Source organism: Anser anser, assembly GCF_964211835.1.
Source record: "Anser anser genome assembly, chromosome: 1".
Lineage (NCBI taxonomy): Eukaryota > Metazoa > Chordata > Aves > Anseriformes > Anatidae > Anser > Anser anser.
The window spans coordinates 75,028,110-75,053,276 of NC_139720.1; the positions used below are offsets into that span (position 1 = coordinate 75,028,110).

A 25,167-nucleotide genomic window follows, 5' to 3' on the forward strand; every position below is an offset into this window, starting at 1 on the left:
CAGTGCCATTGAAAAAAAAAAAATCAGCCTGCTCATCCATTCATATATCACTTCAGAATTTGTGGGGCAGAGTGGCTTTGAAGCCTGGCATATAGCCATGTACAGTCGTAACAGTTTGTTAGTCTCCATTACATACACCTGGCCACAATCAGGCCACCATGAATTAATGCTGCTAGTGTTAGAGAACCAGTCATGGCATCTCTTACACACGGAAGGTTGCCAGGTTTGTGTAGTTATTCATAGGAACCTGTGGGTTCTTCCCCCTGTGCCTTACACAATCCATGCAGGCATTGCTCACAGCTTGTCCTGCTCCCTGAGGAACAGATTCTTTGTGGTAGGAAGAAAGGAAGAGCCTAGCTTCTGCTTCCTGCTCCACAAAGGCCTTCAGGGAGTGCACTTTGCATGAGATGCAACAGAGGATCAGAAAGGAGATGTCAGATGTCATGAAATGGCTACTGCCACTCACACAAGCTGCCTTAGCAAAGCACGGGGAAGCCCAGCATATGGTTTCTCATGTGCTAGCAGCTGTTCTGTCTGTTGTTATTTACATAATTGTAATTCAAACAACTGTATGAGAAAATGTTTTCCTCCTTTCAGCAGCATATGCTTGCTGCTGCACCAATGCCTAGAACAAATGTGAGGAAGATTTGCTTTGCCCTGTGTTCACCATGCAGCAAGGTAACAGTCCACACCTGCAACTTGTACTCTCTAGTGTGAACTCTAGTATGAACATTTTTGAGTAACTATCTTTCCTCAAGGCACCTGTCACATTTCCTTCTGCCTTTTCAAGTTCTTTCCAAATGCCATTTCCCTGCTGTTGAGCTTCCTGCTAGAATCTACCAGCCCCCTTTCCTCAAATTAGCTGCAGAAGCAGCAATTTGGTAGGTCTCCAGGATATTTAGCCCTGTAGAGGTTGTCATCCCAGACTGCCTAGAATTAGAGAAGAGGAAATAAAAATAGTCCCTTACAATTTGTCTTTCTCTGCTATGCACCCATGAACCAAATGAGTGACTAGAAAACAGCTCAGGAGACAAAATTTGGCTTCAGGCAACAAAAAGCAATGCTGCCTCTGAGGATGGGAAAGTAGTACTCTAGGTGTATGATTAAGTCATATATGGTACTACCTGTTTTTTTTTCCTTGAGAATGTGAGATGTTCAGCTGAGAACAGTGCTGCATGGAGGCACTGTTGTATCTAAAGTTTGCAGGTAATACGCATCAGGCCTCACCTGCCCCAAAGATGCTGATCAAAGAGAAGGAAGGAGGATTTTTCATCAATTCTAGTCTGTAAGAGCTACGTTCTGTTTTCTACTACACCACAAACAGGCTGTCTACATGATAGATGTGTTTTGTTGCTATTTAGCGTCCCACATATGAAATGAAACTACCCCAGGATTGAATCCTTACCCCAGCAGTTAATAAGCAAGAATATTTGAGAGAACCATGTGAACCAGTTGCTCAGTGTCCCAGAGAAAGGTTCTCATCACACTCCCTGAGGTGTATGTTTTGCAGCTCAGGTGGTTTAAGTTACAATACCAGACTCTCTGGGAAAGCCTTTGAGAATGAATCTAGCCTTGACAACCATCATAGGTACGCGCTCATGCACAGAATATAAAGTAGAGCAACAAGACAGTGACTTGACAGAGGGACTGTCAGGACTGAGACCAACAGCAACTATTTTCTTGGTCATTAGTTAACTTGACAAATCCATTCTGAAGTAGTAGATGACTAGTTAAGTGTGTATGTATGTGATACATGTATGTATGAAAATACAGAATACTATGTCAGTTGTGTCAGGACATTACTGTTATCAATTTCTACTCAAGTTTGCACATTTTAATGCCTTTATTAACTCACCAATGCAATAAAGTAACGGTGCACATGGTCATTTTAAATGTATAAATAGCCACATTGATGATGATGCGGATTATGTAATTCAAGTCACATGTGCTTCACTGTATGCATCTACAGTCCTAGTCAACATCAGACTAGTTCAATTTGAGACCACATTACTATATCATTTCATTTTTACCTTCTTTCAGGCTCTATGTGTGGTCTCCCACTTCCCACCACCCTCAGTTTGTCTTACATTTGAGACCTTTAATGCTCCTGACTATAGCAGGGTGTCACACCATGCCATCACTGACTTGCAAGCAACTTTGCACATTCATTTCAATTCTTCCAGATTCTTCCATCCCAGATTCTTCCATCCCTATCTCGTAAGTCACTTCTGTTCTTCCTACACTGACTACTTTCATATTGCCTTTCTCTGGTCAAACCCTCTCATTCTGACTGTATTGAACAGGATTACATCAGGGAAATGTATGCTTTGCATCAATCTCGTCTCCCAGAAAGACCTTGAATCTTGCACTTGGATAATAATAAGAGATTCCTTCAGATAGATAGCACTTGAGTACTTGCACTGTTTTAGAGGTGGGAATTTAAGCACAGGGAGACTTTGTTAACGTTATGCAGAAAAGAGATACAATTCCTTAGGGTCCTGGCAGAGGCCAGAGTGTTCACTCTTCACGGGGTACCAGAGACAAAACCCAAGACAGTGAGTGATGATCAATGGCTTATTCCTCAGCCCCATTCACTAAAATAACTAGGATGCTGGACTAGGACTGTGTGCTTGAAGGTCACATTGCTCTCACTCATATATGGGCTGAGACTGTAAGAAACATTCCTGAAAGTTCATGTGTATTCCCTGAACAAACAAGCACCTCTCAGAAAGCAAGATTTTATAAACATCACATACTTGTGATAGGATTTATAGGTTTCAGGTCTAAAACTGAACAGTAGTTGGCACCTCAACATGTGGGAGCGGTCTATCTTCCTCTGAATCCTTTCCTTCTGAATAAGCTCGTCTCTCCAACCCTGATGCGGGTTGCTGTTACAATGGTTTAATAAAAAGGTAAGGCAGAACATTGCCAAGTTTATCTTTTCATCAGATAGATTTTTGAAAGAACTATTTCTGTCTGCAACAGTATACACACACATCTCGAGACAGGAATGTTCTTTACAATAGTTTCATCTGATAAGTAGGCAAATCTGATAGCAAAGACAAGGACATCTAACTCTTCGGGAGCACAAAGGTTATAGAAGTGCTTTTTGTAGTGACAGAACACAAGAATACAGACATACCTAAACAGCATAGGAACAGTTAATCTGTTTCCAGGCTTGAATCCTGCTTCCACTGATCTTAAAATGAAAACTTTTCCCTAAAGTCAGCATTTCATTTTTCTTCTAGCATCTCCTTTTCCAAGTCTTATCCAAGTTTTATACAGAGGGTGGTCCAGTGACAGTCTTTCAAACATCCTGTAGTCCAGTAGTCTGAATTCCCAGCAAGTCTGGTGCACATCTCATACATCAGACCTTGGTAAGCGCTGGGCAGGTGATCTGTATACCTGCAGCAAATCCAGTATGTTGAATATTCACATGCATACATCGCCTGTGCAATTGGTGCACTATAGGTCCAATGTGCCTATATTAGGATTCACCGTACCCAATCTTTCCAAGGGCAGTTAATCCATGACAGCCAATTTCTCATCCCCATTGGGCTCTTTCATTCAAAACAGAAGGTAAGTGAAAGCATTCACTGCTAGAAGGATGCTCCAATTATTGCTGTATCCCTTGTGGTAATGTCTGCTGGGCTTTTTGCTCTACATAAAGGAATACCACCCCAAGACACATTTGGACAACTCCTATTAACTTAAAGGGAAAACAGAAAGTTTTTCTATTGTCAGGATGGCTCCCTCCACGTGATATATGCAGCAAGGTCTGTGTGAACACCTGAGGGCTAAGTTAGGAATTCTAGAAGCAAAATTAAATCAATAAATAGCAGCAGAGACTAGAATTCAAGTCTTTGTCTATTTTGTTGGGGTTTGAAGTTATCACTTATACAATTTAATGATTAAGAGATTTATTTTCTTAAAAAGAAAATTTTAAAGAGAAAAGAAAATCTTTTCTTTAAAAAGAAAATCTTATTTTCTTAAAAAGAAAAGAGACCACTTGAACACCATTGGGAAGAAAATAAGAAGCACCAGCCCCAGAATACCAGTTATTTCTAAGTTTACAATATTATCTTGAAATATAGAATGCCAACCACCCAGCTCCTTGGATTCTCCAATCTTGTTAACCCACCTTTCACAAATATGTATTTCTTTATTTAAGCTGGAAAAGTTCTTTTAGATTTCTAGAGAGAATTTTGACTTTGGTTTCTTGAAGGAACAGTTTCAAAACTAACCTTGGCATCACAGGGACTTAAACATGTTTTATCAACTTCTAGAGCAGTTCTTACTAGTCAAAACACTCCAGGGTGAATTACTCTAAGTATATATATATATACACATATACACACACACACATATATATATATTAAACTGACCCACTTCTACAAATTATTTTCATTCAAGGGAAAGATTTTTTTTTTTTTTGGATAATAGCTTTTGGTGAACTCTTCCTACCTGCTCCACCTATAGTTTTAATGCCTGTAGTTTAGTAGTAGTTAAAAAAAAGTAAACTACAGTAAAGATATTGATTTCTACTCAATAACAGATGGAACTATCAGGCTCAAAGTAGTTACTGCTCTGAGCTGTTTGTATTGTTGTTTTCCCTGAGTTTGCTGAGGTTGTAGTAGGGACAGTTCGACAACTTCCATCTGGTTGCTGTTCACAATTTAGTACGTTAACTTGAAGTTAGTTATATTTTACTCCCTCAGAAATGTATTTGTTATGCAATTGCACCCTCCTCCCCTAATTTCCTGTTTCTTTATGATTTTTTTGGAAGTTTATACTTATTGCAGACACTTTGTATCTGAAGCTTTCAAAGAATGTTATACTTTAACGTAATTTTAGAAGCATACACACAGCCAAACAGCCATTTAAAAAAAGCAAATAAAAATTCTTTACTAACCTTTCTGGAACTAACAGAGGCCTAAGTCTATTGAACTGCTGGCTTTTCATCCATACCAGACAAAACAGCTAAAATTCTCCTGACTTCTTTAATATAAGGAGTTTAATCGGGGGGTAGACCTTTTATACTTTCCTGTCAGGTGCCAGCAGGCCTTAAATACCCTGAACAGCAGCACCTGGGTGCTAACCCACAGGCTCAAGTAGGGAAACGCTATTTAAGCTCTGGCCCAAGCATCAGCTGAGGTGTTAGGAACTGTGTGGATAGCGCTGCCCCTCAGGGCAGGGGTGAAGTGGGAGTTGACAATGGCTGTATCTTTATCAGGCTGTACCAGCAGTGCCGGTAGTAAGCTGCGCTATAGGGAGCGAGTCAGAAAGGGCTTTGCTGGGGGTAGCTGTGCCCGCTGGGGCAGGATCAGGCTAGAGCCAGTGTGCAGCACCCCCCTGGGCTGCTGCCCTACAGAGCTGGCACCTAAGGAGTGGGAAAAGGGATGCAGGATGAAGGCTGTGCTGTGTAAGAAACGATTCTGGGCCTCAGCCTGGGTAGTACGAGGAATGCAAACGGAGAGCCACTTATCTGAGGTCTGCCTTGCCGAAAACGGGGACGGTCTGCACCCTGTCAGCGGCACAGGGCTGAGGTGACCCCCCCCATCCCCCTGTGCTCCCCCCCGGCCGGCGCTTGGCGGCCGTTGGCGGCGCCGCGCATGACATCACCGCGCGCGCTGCCGCTCCTCCTTTCGCCGTGCGTGCGCGGGGGCGTGTCGGGGGCGGGGGCTGCTCCTTGCTTCGCCTGCTGCCGCCAGGCGCTGCGGCACTTCCCTCACGCCCGGTCGCTTCTATCTCCGCCAGCCAGGGCGAGGATGGCTGAGAGCGAGGCTGAGACCCCCAGCACGCCGGGGGAGTTCGAGAGCAAGTACTTCGAGTACAATGGCGTGCGGCTGCCGCCCTTCTGCCGGGGAAAGATGGAGGAGATCGCCAACTTCCCGGTGAGGGACAGCGACGTTTGGATCGTCACCTATCCTAAGTCAGGTAGGCGGGCGCCAGCCCCCCGGGGACGTGTGCCCGGGCACTCTGCGCTGCCGCCGGTACGGCCCCACGCCGCTGGGGCGTCTGCTGCCAGCTCCGGGATTCCCGTGCAGAAACGCCTAAAAGTGGTGCGGGGGGATGCGGTGCTGCCCTCACGGAGGCGGCAATATGGTAGCTCGGCGAGGCGGCCGGGCAAACCAGAAGCAAACACAACGGGTTCTTGCTGAAGCCCTTTCTTGAGTGAGGTTTTTTCCTGGTAACAGGATGATCGCTTTCTAGAAAATTCAAAGGCCACTGGAGATAGCAGATGTTAGCTCTGTAAATGCCCTTGTGAAATGTTTCAGTATCACAGCTTACTGACTAGCTCTTATTATTTTGCTTTACAAAGGGTTCGTTGCTGTTTCTCCTCAGTCTGCTGCCTCACAAATATGTTTTCAAAAAAGCAACATCTGTTACGATGCCATTTCTCAAGGAGTTTTAAATGTCTTCACTTTTTTTTTTAACATTTAGTTAAAAATTATGCTATTAAAGACAAGCTAGAGCTTGACAGATGCATGCATTAGAGAGGATAGGGCTAGTTTGTAGGCTGGCAAATGGCCCCCAGAATGCTAGGATTAGGACAAGGCAACAGCATCCTTATTGTTCTTGTAAAGACTTATATAGCGTACAGGAAGCACACAATTTAATTCTTTCAGTTTTAAGATTTTATTTTTGTGAATCTGTTTACCTTTGTTAGTACAGCACCCCAACATTGCACTAACAGATTGCTAAATATCCTCACCTAACCTCAGTTTCTAGCAGCCAGGCACAAAATAGCTGTAATACATCACCTGGAAATAATTTAGCTTTGATGGCTATACAGTTGGCCATGGAAAGCCAACTTGCATAATCATATGTAATTTGCTATTATTTTGTGAATATAGTAGGTCCCTCAGGACCCCAGCTGAGGTCAGTAACAAACAACTGCTCACTTACAAAGCTAGAGGCAGTGCTTTACTATAGGAGGGTTTACTAACAGTGTGAAAGCTGAGGAAAAGGAAGGTGGAGGAACTGGAGGGGCAGCCTCACCTTGCGAAAAAATAGGTGCCATAGTATTTTACTTGCTAGGACAGAGTATATTTAGGATGGGTCTTGAGTCTGTTCTTGTCATGGGAATAGGCTTTAAAACACAATCATAATGTCTGCAAGCTCCAGGAGACAACAGTCCACCTTCAGGTGGCCTGAGGTCTTCTGAAACCCTTGGAACTTGTTTTGTCCACTGGTCCTACATGACTTATGGCTTGGTGCCTTATTTAGGGTTTCTGAATCAACTGTGAAAGGGTTTGCTGACTAGGGACAGGCCTGTCAGTAGAAATTAGACAACCCAAATATGGTTTCCATTGATTTACCCAAGGCCCTAGAGGAAGTCTACATCAAAGCCAGAAACTGAATCCAGAACCACATGCTCTTCTCTGTTACCTTAACTACAGCTTCATCCTCCTGTCTCTCAGCAGCATTGACAGATTTTTCTGTTAACTGGAGCTGATCAGAATTCTCATAATGGAAAAAAGTAGTTTTACAAAACATGTTTCATGCACAAAATATAGTTAATAGGGATGAAATACCTTGGCATTCTTGGGGAATCTTCAAATGTAAAACATGCTTGGGACCCACTTACCTAGTTTCTGTTAATAAATTACATTTGAACAAAATTTCAAGAGTATTTTTGACAACAGAAGTTTAGGAAGAGAAAAATACACTAATTTCAGATAGGTTTAATGGAAAACTTTTATGAAAGTAAATCATGTTCATTGTTTCACCACCTTTCCATCTGTTCAAATTGTGGAAGAAATACACAAACAAGCCCTTCTGCTAGATGTGAGAGAGGCAAGAGTTTCTAGCTCCTACTGAGCCCTGTACCATAACTTAATATCAAAAGGCTCTACCAGTAGCTTTTGACTGTGTGTTGGCTTATCTGGCAAAGAAAATATACAAGTGGCTTATGGTCTGTTTCTGGGGGGTGGGGTGGGGGTGTCAGGACTGCTTCAGTATTCCTAGTGACTGATGTAGAAGTATGTATGCCGTTTTGAAGACATGCTCTGCACAACTAGGTGATGCTGCTGCTCTAAACGTGAGATGGAGACATTACTTGGAAATAGTTATGGATATTGACAAATTGGGTGTGATCCAGGAAAAAGCTGGTCCAATAATGGTAGAAAACTGAATGTACCAGTGGCCTTACTGGGAGTAATGTAATAAGCCTAATGGAAGATGACTGCTTTAATGTGATTTCCACTGATGGGTGCTTAAATAATGATATTGCTTACATCTTTAATTAATCCTAACACCTGCATCCAATCAATGTTAACAACTTCTGGTAGCTGCTGGACTAGGATGAGCTTGTGCCTAAAACCCAGAGACCCATTTAAACAGACATATGTAAATATGTCAGTGTGCATGTATGCTTTTACATACGCATATATTAGGACTGTAATTACAGAAACCCTTTTTGTCATGGTACATAATTTAAAATCAGGTGGGCTTCTGCTCTGTTGAAAAGATCAAGTCACAAGTTTCATCTTTCGTGCAAGTTTGTAGTGTAGAATGGGCAGGCTGAGCAGGGTGCAACGAGATTTATGGTTACTACAAGTGCATAGTAATACTATTCTATATAGCATTAAATAATTGGAGCCCACACAACAGGTTGCTTCACAAATAAGATGCAGTGTTAGCGAGGAAGCACATTGTACCTCTGTAATAACTTTCCTGGAACCCTCTCATACTGTGGGGGTTTTGTACCCTACTTGAAAATTAGAATTCTTCTCCATGGATGTAATAAACTACAGAATTAATGAACAAGCAAATTCTTTCATGGAATTTCCTCAGTCACCATGCCAAGAGTTAGACTGTCTGCTAAGGTCAACGATTTCAGTGGAATTAAATCAGGACCTAAAGTATAGTACTGACTCCAGGTTCACTTAGGTATTTTGCTGTGGCTTATGATGCTAACCCTTGACTGTAGATCTTTGTTTGCTTTAATCATAACTGATGTGCAGTGGCAAGCTTTCTTAATACCCTCTTGTATCTGTTCTGCATCAGCGTGCATTTTATGTTCCTGGGTCAAAGCCCACAAATTAATGCCTTGTTGCAAAACTGGTAATTTGTTAACGTGAGCTATTTACATTAATAGCAGAGCTGTCTCTCCAGTTTTGATTATTTTGCCAAATAATGTTCTGGAGTTCTGTGTGGGAAAATGTCAGTTGCTGGGCAAGTATCAGCTTTAAGTCCAGTCAGTTCATGAGAACTCTTGCTCTTCTGTCGTCCACTGTGAAATGTGAGTGCTGGATATGGACTTCAGCTGTCTGTAGGTCTGTCTTTTTGTAGACAACATTTTGAATTTTTGTTGCAGCATTGAATTTCAGTAACTACCCAATAGTTTGTAGGGAATATGATGGCTGACTTTAGGCCTTAGGCTTAATGAAGTACCAACAGTAAATTTGCACATCAGTTCAAGGACAGCTTTCCTGTGTGTACATTCATTGAGTTCTCATCTTTCAAATTCTTTCTTAACACTTACCTTCAGTCATGTATGAAATGAACTGGAGAAGGTTTGTTTGAGTTTGCCATTATTTTATTTGCACAAAAGATTCTGTATGTACAGAAGAAAGTCTTGCTTCTCATTGTACCTGCTGATAAAGTGCATTATACGCATCATGGGTTTTGTGCCTCCTCCTGTTGTGTATACCTCTCCCACTGCAGGCCCGCCAGTCTCTTATCCTCTTCTATTTCCAGTGCTCCTGAATCTAACACCTCTTGCTGGGACAGTGATATCCCTCCCATCCTCCCTTCCCTGGCAGGGAGGAGCTCTGTTTATTGTTCTGTCCATCCCCTTTCCCTGCCATGTGCTGGGGCTCTGTCTACATTCTTACATTTCCCTTATACTGCAATCTGTTGTTCTTTCCATGTGCCTCATGTTTTTTCTTTTGTTGTAGGGAAAACAGTTCTTTGATCCTTTGACGGTTAGAGCAGTGGAAGAAGCTTCTGGGCTGTGAACCAGACATAGAAGTTTCAGTGTAACCCCCACTTTCCTTGCTTGTCTGATTTTCCTCTTAAAATCAACAGACTTCTGTTCATCAACATCTAGAATATTATTTGTATCAGACCCAGCACTCACACTATTATACTTCAGGCAAAGGGAGGCTTGAACCATTGGGGATGGAGATTCATGTGCTTTTCTTTGGCTGTGAAATTCATTCAGGGACTTATTATTTCTAGGCAGTTGTTTCTTCCCCTTCACCTTCTGATCAGTTTCAATTGTCTGTGGGACTATATTATAAAATACAGTGGAAAAATGTCTTTAATAAATATACTGTAAAAATTATACCAAATGACTGTGTCTCCTGTGGAAATTGTGCTTTGTCTTCTCCAATCCCATCCTTCTTGTTGTCCTCAGATTATGTGATTTCTTGGCAGGGATGTTACATTTAACTAGCAAGGCTGGTTTCTGGTTCAGGTTTTTGAACGTTACTGTACTGCATAATAATACCCTTCAATATAAAGAGCATTATCACTTGGCTAGGTTTACATGGCTGCACATGAGCTGTGCTTGTAGGGGTGTCCTGCACTCTGCGGACATCTAGCTCACTAGCTAAAGTATCTGCAGTGACCTGACATAGCAATCAGTGAGTAGGTGGCAGGTCTGCACAGAGCTGCAGTGATTGTATTATGTCAGGGAATCAGAGTGTTTGTGTCCTCTTACCTACCCATTAGCATACCCCAGCTGTGGCTTGGTAAGTTGTACTTTTTTGAGGTACCCGCGTTGCTGCCTCGCTGGCTAACGCATTCCAGTTGCCCCTGCATAATATGTCAGACTGATAACCCTGAGCACAAGGAATCGGATTCTTCACACTGACCCAGACGTACACAGGGCCAACACTGCTGACAGTCCTGATTTTGTGCAGACATAAACGAGAGGAGAATCAGGCTGAAAGGTTGCCCAAGGATGTGCCCAGTCTGTGGGAGTTTCTGGGCTGGGAGCTGTCAGACAGCGAAGAGTCAGCTGTAGTGGGTGGCAGAGGTTTACCCTGGTTAATAGCAGGTTTAAGAAAGCCTTATGCTGTTGGAGTAAGGCTCCTCAGGGAACAAGGGTGTCCACATGGATGTTTTGTGTGTTAAGCTGGTTGATTTGCCTTAATTTCCAGTGTTCTCATAAGGAACTCTTCCCAAGAGTTTTGTTGTTATATTTTTTGACAACAGTTTCTTATCTTGCAGAATAGCCATATTCTGCTATTCTGGATTTATAGTCCTATTCTTTATGTAGGATTTTGGTCACTTGAGTTTAATCAGTTTATATTTTTAATTGGTTTATGTTGTAAGAGGGAATTCGAGTGTTACTGGCCCAGAGACATGTCGTGAGAAATCATGAGGTTGGCTTAAAAATTGAGAGATTTTTACACAAAATAAATCTGGGATTTTTTTCCTTTGTCCTCTGTTTTGTGAGGCAACATTATGCATGCTTACAAGCTCTTCCCTGTGACTTACAATGATACCATGCCTCTGTTAGTTTCATGAACAAGTTAATATTTTGGAAGTCAGAATGGTGGTACTTACTATTTCTCTTTTCCAATCCCGTCATATTTTTTCAGTTTCTCCTTATCTTAAGTAATTTGTAAAGCTCAGATATCCAACATCTTTAATGCAGTATGAATGTGCTTCAGTTCTATTCCAGCTAGTCAGAAAGAATGGACTTCTTGCGCAAACAAAAAGGAGTCAGCAAACTGCATTGGGTGATGGAGAAGTGTTCTGTGAGCTGTCATTATAGGGACTGATATATAGGGTACATTTGAATTTGATTTCATGCTCTTGGTTTTTGGTGACTGAAGCCTTATTCTTTCCAACAATTAAACGAGTAAGTACACTGTTTCTTAAGCTCACTCCACTGAGGACCACCCAGGTGCAGGAAAGCAAGACCAATACACAATTATTGGTAGGGGTCAGGGCCATTGGGTTCCTGTGCTTTGAAAACCCTTTTGAAATGGGATTCTTTTGTTTTATTTATGTATAGCTCATAATATCATCTGATATTGACTCAGTCCTAACTATTACTAGGCAAAGAAATGATAAATAAAAATGTCAAATAATAAGGAATTGAAGACAATGAGATGCCACTGATGCATTTGACTTGATTTCAGTGGGAGTAGAATTGAATAGGTCCTTACACGCATAAAGCAGGAACTAAAAGTGGTGAGGAAAGATCTGTCATTAGGAAAACTTGTTTTTTTTAATCTAGCTAGCAGTGTTTTTCTCATGTTTCTCTCATGAATCATTTATCAAGACAGTGAAGAGATCTTACTAGAGAAAGAACAAATGGTTCAGAAGAGGAAGAATTCTCTAGTTACCTAATAGGTATTGCTGGGTCTCTAGCATAATTGCTTCCCTACTGTGAAGTAGTGTAAAACTCAAGTGACTTTCTTTGTGAAAGAAGACTCAGGGAAGAGGAAAAAACTTGCATGCATCCAGCTGGAACAGCAGATCCTGCACAAGCTGGGGGCTCACTGGGAGTTTATCACTGCTGCAATTGTGGTCCTACCATCATTGGTACCGGAGACAGAAGTAAAGAAGGTATTACATGTCTCTGCTTTGTCTATGTCCCTGTTTGTGAGGTGACCATTCTCATCAAGTAACAGACCAATGTTATCTCCGGTCCTCCTTTTACTGTTAACATATTTTAAAAAGCTCTTTTTATTGTCTCCCGTGATACTGGCCAACTTCAACTCTGAACTTTGGCTGCGTGAATTTTGTGTCTACAATGCAAGCAGCATCCCTGTAGTCCTTCCATGTCACCTGACCTTGCTTCCAGTGGCCATGCACTTTCTTTTTCTGCCTAAGCTCTAGAAAAAGATCCCTGCTAGGCCAAGCCAGTCTTCTGCCCCACCTGCTTGACTTCTGATATTTTGGAATTGTCTGTTCCTGTGCTCTTAAGGGGTTGTACTTAGAAAGTGACCAGCACTGGTGGATCTCAATACTTTCAAAAGCAGTTGCCTGTGGGATGTTACTAACTAGTTCCATGCAGAGCCTGAAGTCTGCTCTTCCCATATCCAGGGTTCAAGTTTTCATGGCAGTTTTCTTCCTATCACCAAAGATTTTAAACTCAACTACTTCATAGTCACTACGGCCAAGACAGCCGCTAATTGCCTCTTCACCCATGAGACCCTCTCTATTTACAAGCAACAAATCAAGGAGGACACCTTTCCTGGTTGGCTCCCTTAGTACCTGTGCCAATAAGTTATCATCAAGGAGTTTTAGGAATCTCCTGGACATGTTTGTATCAGCTGTGTGGTATTCCCAGCTAATATCTGCCAAGTTAAAGTCACTCATAAGGACAAGGGTGGCAGATCTAGAGGTGTCCTTAAAGAATAACTCATCAGTGTTATCATCTTGGCAGGGTGGTCTGTAGTAGACTTCCACAGTGACATCTGCTTTACTTTTTTGTCCCTTAATTCTTACCCTGAGGCTCTCAACTATGTTGTCATCACCAGTGGCAAGCTCTGTACAGCCCAGCCCTCCATTACATACAGTGCCAGCCCCCCGTCTCGTCTGCCCTGCTTGTCCTGTCTGAAGAGCCTGTAACTGTTGTAACACACCAGTCACATGATTTCCCACCAGGTTTTGCTTTGGGTCAGAGCCAAGGCTTCTAGCTCCTCTTGCTTGTTCCTCAGGCTGCATGCATTTGTGTAGAATTATTTCAAATGTGCTTCACTGTACCCCACACTTTGTTTTGGCATGCTGTCCTGTAGCTTATCACCAGCAAGCCTGGTTTTGTCCATTTCCCCCTTCAAAACTAGTTTAAAACTCAGCTTTAACTAAACTAAACTTTTACTAACTCCTGAGTAAACATCCTTTTCACCCTCTGAGAAGGGTGTGTCCTGTCAGGCACCAGCAGGCCTGGTGTTGTGCAGACCATCCCATGATCAAAAACTCCCAAATTCTGATGGTGACACCAGCCTTGGAGCTACGTATTAGGTCTGCCTAATCGTTTTAATGTTGCTCTCTGGTACTGGAGGGATAGAAGAAAACACTAGCTGTGTGCCTGATTCTTTAATTGCCTCAAGGCCCTGAAGTCCCTTTTGGTTGTCCTTGGACTTCTTTTTGCTACATGAAAAAACTTCTCGTTGCTGACATGAAAAAACTATAATGGATAGTAATCAGAGGGCCATACCGAGCTAGCGTTTTCTAGTAACGTCTCTTACCCAGGCCCTGGGGAGGCAGCAGACTTACCTATGGGTCGGGTCCAGCTGGCATATGGGGCCCTCTGTTCCCCTCATAAGGGAGTCATCTATGACAACCTTTCTTTTTCTTGTGACAGAGATGGTCATGATACTGGGGGTAGGCTGACTTGCCCCAGGTGATCCCTCTAACCTGGATTGACCTTCATCCACATCATCATTTGCTTGTCCATCAAGTTCCAGAGCCTAATACCTTGTAGAATAAAAGCACCTGGGAAGGTGAGGTAGCGGAGAGGGGTTCACCAGCCACCCTGAACAGAAACCTGCTTCCATTTCCCCATCTCTTAAGTCCCCTTCTACTGCCTGGTGGTGAGAGAGTAGGAGATTCTTCATTTCTTGTGTTGTGGTTAGCTGATGCTTCTGTCTCAGGGATGGTAAGAGTATGATCCCACCAGCTGACCTCCTTCTCCGAATCCCTAATGCTCCTCAGCCTGCTCACCTCCTCCCCATATGTGAAATCAGTATTGACTGGGTTAAATAGATGAAAATGACCTCAAAGACTAAAGAATTAGGAAAATTATGTAAATCAGCTCAACCCAACTCATTCTCATTTCATGTTAATGTTCATCTTTCATAGTGAAGATGTTAATGAAGGAAAGCAAAAGTCTTGAACATTAGACTGAATTAGGTTAAGCACATGTGATTCTTCATTCTTATTATGCAGTCTTTTATTAAACGACTTCTTTCTTCTTTAAATTACTACTCAACTGAACACCCTATATTGGAGAGAAGAAACTTCTGCCTGCATTGTCCCATCAGTGCTGCTTCAGAAGTGATGCAAGTTTTTGTATGCTGGACATTTGGTATGATTTCTTTGCTGCAGATTCTCTGACCTTGCATAAGTTATTTAAGCATTTTGTCTGCATTTTCCATTGGAGGCATATGGATGTATTTCATCTCTGACAGAATTTGTTACATGTATAATGACTAGAAATTCTCTTAGAGAAAAGGTATCATCTACCATCTATATTTTTGTAAATAAACTAGCAAATTATAGCTCTAAATTTGAATCAAACATCTAGGTATTAGAGCTGAGCACATAATAATACCACTGTATGGGAATGTTTTTATTTTTTAGCTTGGTGGAAGGGAGCAACAAACAAAGGATGCACATGCAAACATGAAGCACCCAGCATCTAATCACTTTCAGCCTGTTCAAAATTTCAGTAACACTTTGGAGAATCTGGAGAGATGGGGCTTAAGAGCTGAAATAATTAGGGTTCTGTATACCAAAGTCCTTTACAGATTGATACAGACCAAATAAACCATTTATGTTATATATTAATCCTGTAAAACATTGCAGATTCAGTAGCAAGAAGAATGTTTTGCTCAATATATGCACAGACACACATGGCATGGCAGAGAGAACACTTGGAAACATTCATTTTTAATATTTTGGTCAAATGAGACTACAGGCTTATGAGACCCACTGCGAGGAAAATGCATGGTACTGAGAAATGGCAGAAAGGAAGCATATCAGAGGTAGAAAGTGTGTAAGAAATGTTTAGCTAGCTAAGTCTGAGGCAGTGGCTGAGATAGTAGAGGATATAAAGTGAAAGGAGGAGCAGTGGAGAACCGACTACCAAGAGGTTTTTGTTACTAAATGCCACAGTACATCTATAATTTAAAAAATGCAAGCTAATTTCATGTGCTTTTACCCACCCACCATTTATGGTGCAGGATGTGAAGGCTGTCATCCTATATAAGGCTGCAAGTTCTGGATGATGTATAATGATATCAGATCACCATATGGGATACAGACAAGGGTGCAGAATTAGCCCTTCACTGTGTCCAAGTATGTGAGTAATAAATTCATCCAAGCCAACAAAATGAGACAAATGTGAAGCAGATGAGATGAGACACATGTTCAGAAGATACATACTGACTACCCACACAGCAGTTCAGATTTGTCAGTACAGTGGCGGCTTTGCAATGCAATCATAAACCCAGGTTAACTATCCAGTTAAAAGCCTGTTTACTGCTGATCAGGGTTGCCAGAGTAGCACAGAACTGCTGCAGGCATTTCTAAAATTGGATTGCTCTATGCATATGTAGTTGAAGTGCACATTAATAATGATCAATGTGAGTGCTTCTGTTGGATCAGCAGCGCTTTCTATCAGAAATAATGTGCTCTCTTCAAAGATTTTGCAGCAATACTGAGAAAACCCATGGTGATACAGATTGGCAGATCCCCTTTTGTACTCCTGATTAGATCTATATCCATTTCTAATTTGAAGAGCAATAGCAGAATAGAAATGACTGTAGCTTGCCTAAAACTTCAGTTCAGCAGATAGAGGGAATGAGTGTGTTAAATATGAGTGGGGGCATGGGTACCTTGCAAAGAATGATTTTGCTCAGGGCAGCTTTTACGATGGGCAGCTTTCATTTGAGGGTGATTCTGTTTGAGACAAAGTGGTTTACTCCCTGATCTTATACAAGTAATAGCTGACTAAAGAGACTACATAGTCTCATGCATGGAAGGTTAAAAATGTTCCTAGAAATTCTGAAACAACAATATGCCTCTTTTCCATTTTTTTGCACATACAGCTCGTATTTTCAGTGCTTTCACATGACACTGTCTGTATGCTGCCTTCTTCTGATTTAACCACCTAATATATGCAAATATACATTAATGTGTAGGCAAGCTTTGTCCAACAATTTTCCTGGAAGGGATTGAAACGGAGGCATACAATTGCATTTCTGTTCACTACACAAGTCTGAATGCCAACCAAAGCACTTCAAGAGGTGACAGTCACCACAAATGCTATGAGAACAACCTCAACACAAGTTTCTGATATGGAAGCCCTGTTGTCTCCTGCCTTCGCTGCGTTTAGCTGCAGTCTGTATTACAACATTGTAGTACAAGACAAAGTGATATAGTTATCCTAGAAATCAGTGGTGCTAAGGGTAATTAAGGACTTCTCTTTAATATGATTAAGTCCTTCAGGGTGATTTAAAAAACAATGACTTGTTGTTACAGCAGTGTTCTTTTCTGCCTTATCCTTGGTACAGCGTTGTGTCACCTGTGTGAAAATGGAGGTGAATTTGATGCCATGGGGGGACTTATTGCTGGAGATTAAGTTGAGCTCTTGCTGGGGTAACGAGTGGTGCAGTTTGGTCATCTTTTTCATGTAGGCTTTAAAAGACTGGGGGAATGGGACTGCAGAGAAAGCAGGGGTTGGGATACAGCAGAGGTAAGATTGAGGTAACTGCATGTATCTTATGTATGCTCCAGGGAGAAAGTGGGATTTGAAAGTCTAGTAATACACCATTGGCACATCATTGTGAAGAATTACCATTGCTAGTTTATGTGGCCAGAGTTTGCCAGATAATTTCCAGATGTTTGAGACAGAATGTGCCCAGTAGCATAAAATAAAAGCAATAAAAGCAGTCTTTCCTCCATGAATTACTCTCCTGGTGGCCTGTCCTTTGGCATGACTGCATGATCCGGTGCTCGCACTGCTGTTACGAAAGGGCTTGTTTCTCTGAATTGCGTCATGAGGATGTCCAAAGTAGGATGTTCAGAGAGAAGCCCAGGGAAAGAAGGTGACAACTGAATGGACTAGGTTGACTTTAGACCTGGTCAACCTCGAATAAGTGTGGAAAGGGTAAGGAGGGATGTAATTCTGTCTGTCAGATAGTAAGGCAGCAAGCAAGACTGCAGCTTTAATTGATCTAGATGTTATTTCCATGTTCCCAACACGTAACATTCCTTCCAGAGATGTTATACCATACATTTTTTCTTTTTGTTTTAACAAGGTAGGTGTTGTGCTATCTTGTACCATGGCAGCACGTTTTGTTTGGTGAGTGGAAACAGAAAGCGAGGATTAATTTAAGGATATGGGTAGATGACCTCTTTTAAAAGCATCTGCAGTAGTGCAGGATTTTAGTGTCCTTAGCCTGCTGTTTGTCTTAAAGAACTACCTGCAGAGCATTTTGTGTGAATGCATTCTCATTTGTCTCAAGGAGAATTAGGTAGGTGAGTTTATGCCAAAAAGATAAACTCCTTAAGCTAATTTGGCTGATGTGGTTTCACATGAATTGGGACATCTTCACACAAGCTGCTCCACTGGTGATGACATCTGGTACTGACATGAGGAGCATCCGTGGACAGGGACATATTTTACGAAACCAGCTAAGGCCTAAAGAGAATGGCCATGAGTAAAGTCCTTCTCCCCTCTCAGCTACCAACCAGTATCAGCTGTCAGTGAAGAACCTGTAACAAATTCTGGGACACCTAGGTATGATAAAATCATGGATATGGGGACAAGCTTGAGAGCATAAATCCTGACTCATCATTCAAAAGGCAAAGAGATGAACAGTGTCGTCTTGTTACTCAAAATCTAGGGATAAAAAAACAATCTGTGGACCTGTCTCTTGGTTTGTAGTGGTGGTAGTATGCACCTACTCCTTGCTGCAGTTCCAGAGGCTGTGAGAATGTTGTGGCTTGTTTGAGAGGGAAAGAAATATTTTTTTGTCCCAACTGTCCCCAGCAAGAGGCTTTTGCCATGTGGTCCACTGCCTGTTGGAGTGGATTGGCATAACCATGGTTTGGATAGAGATTTTAGGGAGTTTGTGACCCAAGCTGTTTTTCTTCTGGTTTTATGACGCCTAAAGTAGGGAACACAGACAATCCAGTTTTCTGCTCTCCATGTCTACACTGGTAAACCTAAGACAGAGGCAGGCTGTCATCAACATAGCTTTGTTGCTAGCCCGTTCCCTGGCGCAGTTTGCCCTTTCCCAGACAGCAGGCTCCCCAGCATGGGGTGGGAAGTAGCTGAAGCCAGGGATGGGTCCCAGGAAGCTACAGATGGGGCTGTCTTGTTTTGGGAAATTCACCTCTATGGATGCGGGTTTGGCTGCCCAGCATGTCCTCCCAGAGAACAGGCCCTGGCATGTTTCACTTACTAGTGTAAGGAGGCCTTTTTCTGAGCTGCTCCTGTTGCTGTTGCTAGGAGTGGAAAACACCGCATCGTCTGCCTTGCTTTTGGCAATGGTGAAGCCTTTGCGGTCGGTGCCTGGTCTGGGGTGCACCATGGTTCATTTTGCGCTTCTCATCCCACACTCACTTGAGTAGTTAGTGCCCTAATGTAAGGGAGAATTAGGACTTGGGCCATCTTTTAAAAATAGTACTAATGCATGAACTGAAAATAACACTGTTTTGTAACCGTTTATTGTTGTTTTAGGATACGGTCTTATACATGGTAGTAATGCTTCTAAGGATAATATGTGTGTAAACAGTGCACCAATAGCTTTTTTTTAACCAAATAAAAGTACCTCTTAGCTCCAAATAGAATACACTTTTTATAGAATAGTGTTTACAGCCTCTGGTGCTGTACATTAAAAACATAGCTCAGACCTAATGGACCCAGTTCTGTATTTTCTGATATAAGTCTAGCGAAAGACAAGCAGAATTTAGCCTATTAGTTTTGTTTTTAAAAGCCATTAGCTTAAATGAAAACTAAACTGATTAATAAGTCTAAAAAGCTAAGACCCTACTTACTGAATGTTATTGGAAATCATACAGTTAACATTTGTTTTAAATCCAAATATGTTTAAGCTGTTGCTATCAGTTTCAGGATCTGGATTCAGTTTCCTCATGTTCCACAGATTCCTTTCACAGGTGAATATTGAATTTAGAGGCATTTAGGCCAAGTAAATGGGGCATTAATCTCAGCATGAGTATTCAGTTCCTTCTGAAAATCAGCACCTTAAAGAGGCAGTCAAAAATATTGGCAATATAACATTATAATTTCAGCCTTCATTCTGAATCATGAGTCTCTTCTAGGAACAGAAGAATTGGAATATATGGTATCAAGGTCTACATATAACTTTTATTATTAAAACCCTAAGTGATAAAAATAAAAATCCATATTCTTAGGACAGTTGGAATTCCAAGGTGTAGGAGAACAAGGACATATGGACCTGAAGAAGAGAGATTTTTATGGTTTGTTTTTATTTATTTTCCTCTAATGGAAAAATCTAATTTTCCCTCCACTACTGTAGGAAAAAGATGAATTTGCCATACTTACCTGCAGATGTACACTGAAATTGGTGAAAAGGGAATGAGCTTGCAGGCAATTAGAATTGTGTGGGGAATTGTTTTACAGCACTTGCTAGACCAATCTGTAACAGCTTTTGCAGCCCTCATTTTTAATGAGCACTCTACGTTTACCAATGCTATAAAAAAAACAAACACCTATGAGTCATAATGGGTCTGTTGCATTGTATTAGTTGAAACTTGATCAAGCACTGGTAGATCAATGGTAGATCAAATGAGGTGCAACTAATTGGGAGTGCTACAAAATTGTTAATATTAACATTAGTATTTGTTTTTCAGTATGACTTTCTTTACAGGAAAGACCTTCACATCTTTGAGTTGAAGGCTTGTCCCATGTTAGCTGATGTGGAGGGGAGAAACCTGAAATAAACTACAGTAGAAACAATGGAGGGAAGGAAAACTTCACAGGAGGCATCCATCTTTGTATCTGCCACTTCACTTTGAACGAATCTGTGAGGTGCAATAGCTGCAAGTGAGTGTGCCAGTGGCCAGAAAGTACTGAGAGGAGCCAGAGAACATCTGCCCTAAAAAATAATGCTCTTTTACAGAGGCTGTATTTGATGTTGAAAATAACATATAGAAACAGAAAGGAATAGCTGCGAGGTGTTTCAAAGTTCTGGTTATCTTGCTATGCTGTCTGGTTGCTGCTGGAGCAGTTAGGCTTACTGATAAGCAGAGACATTATGGCCATGAACTAACCTTGCTAGTGTTGCTGAGGCACTGGCCTTGCAAGAGGGTTCCCGTTCATTGTAGGGGTGATTGTGGGGTGGAAGGATTCTAAGTGAGTCCTGATTCTGTATGTCGTTAGGCTGCAAAGGACAGCACAGCCCAACTAGCACAGTTTCAAACTGTTGTGATGGGGCTTCTTTTGGACATGCCCTTATGCAGAGTAGAAATGTAGGTTCATAAGTAATTTAAAAGGATCTCTTAAAAACCTGCAGGTTCTGGCAGTAGCTTATTACTGCTGTTTTCCCATCCCATCTCTTTCCAGATATTATACGATAAATTGGAACAGTACTTCTCCTGGGGCATTGTATAGACATAACAGAAAAGCTTGTCAGGGAAGAGTGTTTCTTGGGTACAGCGCTCTGAAGTTCCTCTGCTGACTAGGTTCATTTTAGTTAAAATTGGATAGGCTTTAATGAATTCCACATCTGTTTTGGCAATATGACCTTGGAGTTAGCAGGGACAGTAGTCTTCTTCCAGGATGAAATGTGGATCTGCAGCAGCTGGAAGAAGGCAGGATAGAATCACTGGGTACTTATGAATGTTGTGTCTGGTGCCTCATGCCCAAAGGCTGACAGATTAATCCTGTTTGTCTGTGACTGTTCACTCTTTCTGTACCATGCCAGGTGAGGCATGCACGTACAAGTGCATGCATTCAGAAACACAAGGAGAAGGTGATGGAAAATACTAGAGAATTCACAAGATCCACTGATTGGCTCCAAGAAAAAACTTTAGCTTTGTATACATAAATGATAGCTTTTCCACTTAGTGACCTGGTCCTTTAATTTCACTTAAAAAGTGAGAAGCCCTCAAGTGACAATGCATCATGGTTGGCAGCCAGGCCAGAAATCTGGGGAGTATAAAGGTAAACTTCTTTTTTTCTTTAGCTTCCTTTATTTTCTTTTCTTTAATTTTCTTTAGCTTTCTTCTCTCCAACAAGTGTCATTATTGCCCCTTTTACTAAGAAATTTTCTGTAGCATTTAGATCTGCCCAAGTTTGGTGATACATGGGGTTTATCAGAGGGATTAAATCCACTCTAATACCCAATTCACATAATTTCTTTTGAAAATCTCATTTTCAGCAATTTACTCTAGGTCCAACCCCATAAAATGGCGGTTCTCACACTTCACAGACATCAGCTTATGTCAGTTGATTTAAACAGACAATTTCTATATGCTTTATACCCAGATGGGAAGTCAGAGGCAACAACAGAAGACTCGCATTCACCTTCCACAGTGGCAAATTTAATAAACTTTGCTGGCCCCAGTCTAGGCTTGGGCATCTAGAAAATGGAGTAGAAAATCCTGCCCTAGGATCTAGGTCTGGAATTTGGGCTGCCATTTGTCTCTTGCTAGGCTAAGCCAACATTTCTAAACCAAAAGAATGTTCAGCTCTGTTGATATCTGTAATTTCAATTTGAGTTGTTCTTAATCCTAATAGAGATGTGAAGAGGTTATATATATATAATTTTATATAAGTGGTTTTAGCTATTTTTTCTTTGTAAACAAGTTTTTTGTTTTTTGTTTTTTTTACAAAAAGTGAAAACTAGCACAGAGTTCACGGGTGGGACAATTCAGGATCAGAGATCCTAATGTATCTGTAGGGAGGAGAAACTAACCTGCTGGCTGGCCAGAAGCCAAATATCTGTGCTATCAGTTTCCAATCCTCCCTGTTGTAGAAGAGTTTGCAGAAATATTTATCACTCTATGAATTAGAATAGGATGCTAGAGTATGTGCAGCGTTCTATAGAATCATGCAGTAGTTTATGTATATACAGTAGTATACTGTATGTATATACTATATACATACATATACAGTATGTATATACAGTAGTTTATGTATATGTGCATGTGGATGCTTATTATTAGCACTGAGGTTCATAGATTCAAAGTACTGTTTTAAAGAACCTGTACTTGATCAAGATTTTTATTTTTGTCTGCCATGTGCCCAGCATTACTCTTAATGAATAATTATTTTTGATGGAAGCACATTTAGATGAAAACAGTGAAGACTTTTGAGCTTCCAGAGGCTCATTTTCCTCCAAATCAGAAACCTTCTTTCCCATGCCTCCTACAAACTATGTGGATTATAAGACATTTAGTAGGTCTTTTCCTATCTCTCCAGTGCTCTGTGGATCTTGCTGGTAACCAAGGCAAGTCTAGTACATGGCCGCAGGTCTGAGCAGAGCTAGGTAAGGCTATGGGGAATGTTCTTCTCAGCCTTTAGCTCCTAGTTACCTGGTTGACTTGGTGAAGAGCTGGGAGGGAACATGCTGCTCTCCTGAATTTTTCAGCATAGTCTTGCCTCAACCCAGCATCCATCCTGTATTCAGGGGCACAGTGGAAATGGTGTCTTTTTGTCTAGAGAGCAGTTAAGAGGAGAAAGATTGAGACTTAGAAAGTCCTGGTGTTGGTGTTTATCCCTACACAATTATTCCTTTTCCTTTCATGGAACAAGGTTGCTGTAATAGCATTTTTTTTTTTTTGCAAGCAGAATTGGAAATACAGAAATAAATTATAGAGAACCAGGATGTCTTCTGTCAGAATAAATATTTAATGAGAACAAGGGTTGTGCTTATTCAGAGTCACAAGGACTGATACTGAAGTACCCTATGTATGTTAATTTTAATACATAAAATATATGCTTGGACTTAAAAAATGTAGAGTGAACAGCCTCAAGGGCAAGTGTGTATTAAGTCTGTGACAGCTGTCTCTGGGTAATGATAATGTAAAAGTTTATTTTTTTCAAGCAATTTTAATTTACTCACCAGTGAGGAAACAGAAGTCTTAAGTACTTATTTTCCAAAGCAATTTTTAGAGAGGTGTGTTCTTTCATATTTCATCCGAACTGTGTTCACTCTAACCAGTCTCTACAGTATGTGAGTCTTTGTTTTTTTCCTTACTCCTAGTGTAGATTTAAAAAAATAATCTGAATAATACAGCAATTTTCTTCTTGTTGGAAGAACATACAGGAATTTGTGCAAAATGTATTTTTGTTCATGTGTACAATCATAATAGCTAACATGAATTACTTAATGAATTTACAAATTACTTGCAACTTGCAAATTATTTTCAACATAAATGGGACCAAAAGGCATGATTTCTAAATTTGCAGCTAGTCTTTCCAAGGTCATGAAGCAGATAGGTTTGGGTTATTTGGTCCTTTAGGTAACACGGGAGAATAAATCCTGGTCTCATTTTCTTTACTACTCACAATTCTTAAAGAATTGGTAAGTCTGTCACAGTATCCAGGATTTCCCATGTCCACATGACTTGTCTTTTAAACCATGGGGTCCCTTGCCTGTTAGATCAACTTGATCGCATCTCATTCTGTTTTTCCATCTCACCAAAAGCCCATACCTTTCTCTTTTTAAGGCCCTGGCGAGTATCTCTGAATTTTGTTAGTCTGTTTAGAGTGTTTCCTGCTTTCCAGTCCTACCTGCCTGAAGGTGAAATCAGTTGAAATATTTTCCCTGTTCAAACTTACGTTTGAAATACCTTTTAACTTTCCAATGTGCAGTCATTAAGGCTATATTATTTATTGGTTGCTTTGTAAGTGTCTTCAGACCAGAGAGAGGTACATAATTAGGGCTTCTAAAGCTTATGACTAACTCACTACGCATTGATGTGGTCAGTGGTTTATCCAATCTATAAAATGGAAGTATAAATAGACTCAAGTAATTATGTAACAGTAGCACTGCCTACAGTTTAGAATAGAGGACAGTGTGGCTGTTTCCCAGTATGGCCACTATAATGCATTTTATGAACTTGGATGACCTCTATCAGATTCATTTTTTTTAATTTCTAAAAATGAGATGATAGTATTTGCCTAACCAACATTCATAGGGTAAGACTCAGTATATGTAAAATGCTTTCCAATTCAGGAAAAATACTTTTCCAAGTCAGGTAAAAGGACTGGGAAACAAAAACATAGTTATATTTAAGTTACTACCAAAGATAAACCTCAGATATTCTATGTGAAAGGAGATCTTCATGTGTTTAAAAAAAAAAAAACACAAAGGGAGCAGACATACTACATTAAAACAGTAGCTATAGACTGAGTTCAGAGCAGACTCCTAAGGACAAAAGTTATCGTTATTTCTATGTCTAGGTCTCCCTTCATATGCTTCTGTTTAGATAAGAACTGTAATACAATCTGTTCTCTTTCATTGTTTGGTTTAT

The 25,167-nt window shown here is 41.0% G+C and overlaps 1 protein-coding gene and 1 long non-coding RNA gene across 5 annotated transcripts in view; both read left to right on the plus strand.

Annotated features, from left to right (window-relative positions):
- Nucleotides 1–5,067: 5,067 nt before the first annotated feature.
- SULT4A1 (sulfotransferase family 4A member 1) overlaps nucleotides 5,068–25,167 on the plus strand; it is a 32,835-nt gene continuing 12,735 nt past the window's right edge. For 3 of the 4 annotated variants that reach the window (XR_014578598.1, XM_083821323.1, XM_083821322.1), the window contains exons 1-2: nucleotides 5,068–5,546; nucleotides 5,762–5,937. Coding sequence is in view for 3 of the 4 variants with exons in the window: in XM_083821323.1 (XP_083677449.1) it covers nucleotides 5,215–5,546; nucleotides 5,762–5,937 (508 nt within the window). In the remaining variant the exon portion in view is untranslated. The remainder of the gene's footprint in view (nucleotides 5,547–5,761; nucleotides 5,938–25,167) is intronic. The other variant, XM_083821324.1, reaches the window with a different exon arrangement.
- On the plus strand, nucleotides 5,944–25,165 carry LOC310892973. Its single transcript, XR_014578601.1, has 4 exons — nucleotides 5,944–20,731; nucleotides 21,785–21,850; nucleotides 23,111–23,182; nucleotides 24,391–25,165. It is a non-coding gene; the product is annotated as an uncharacterized lncRNA (long non-coding RNA).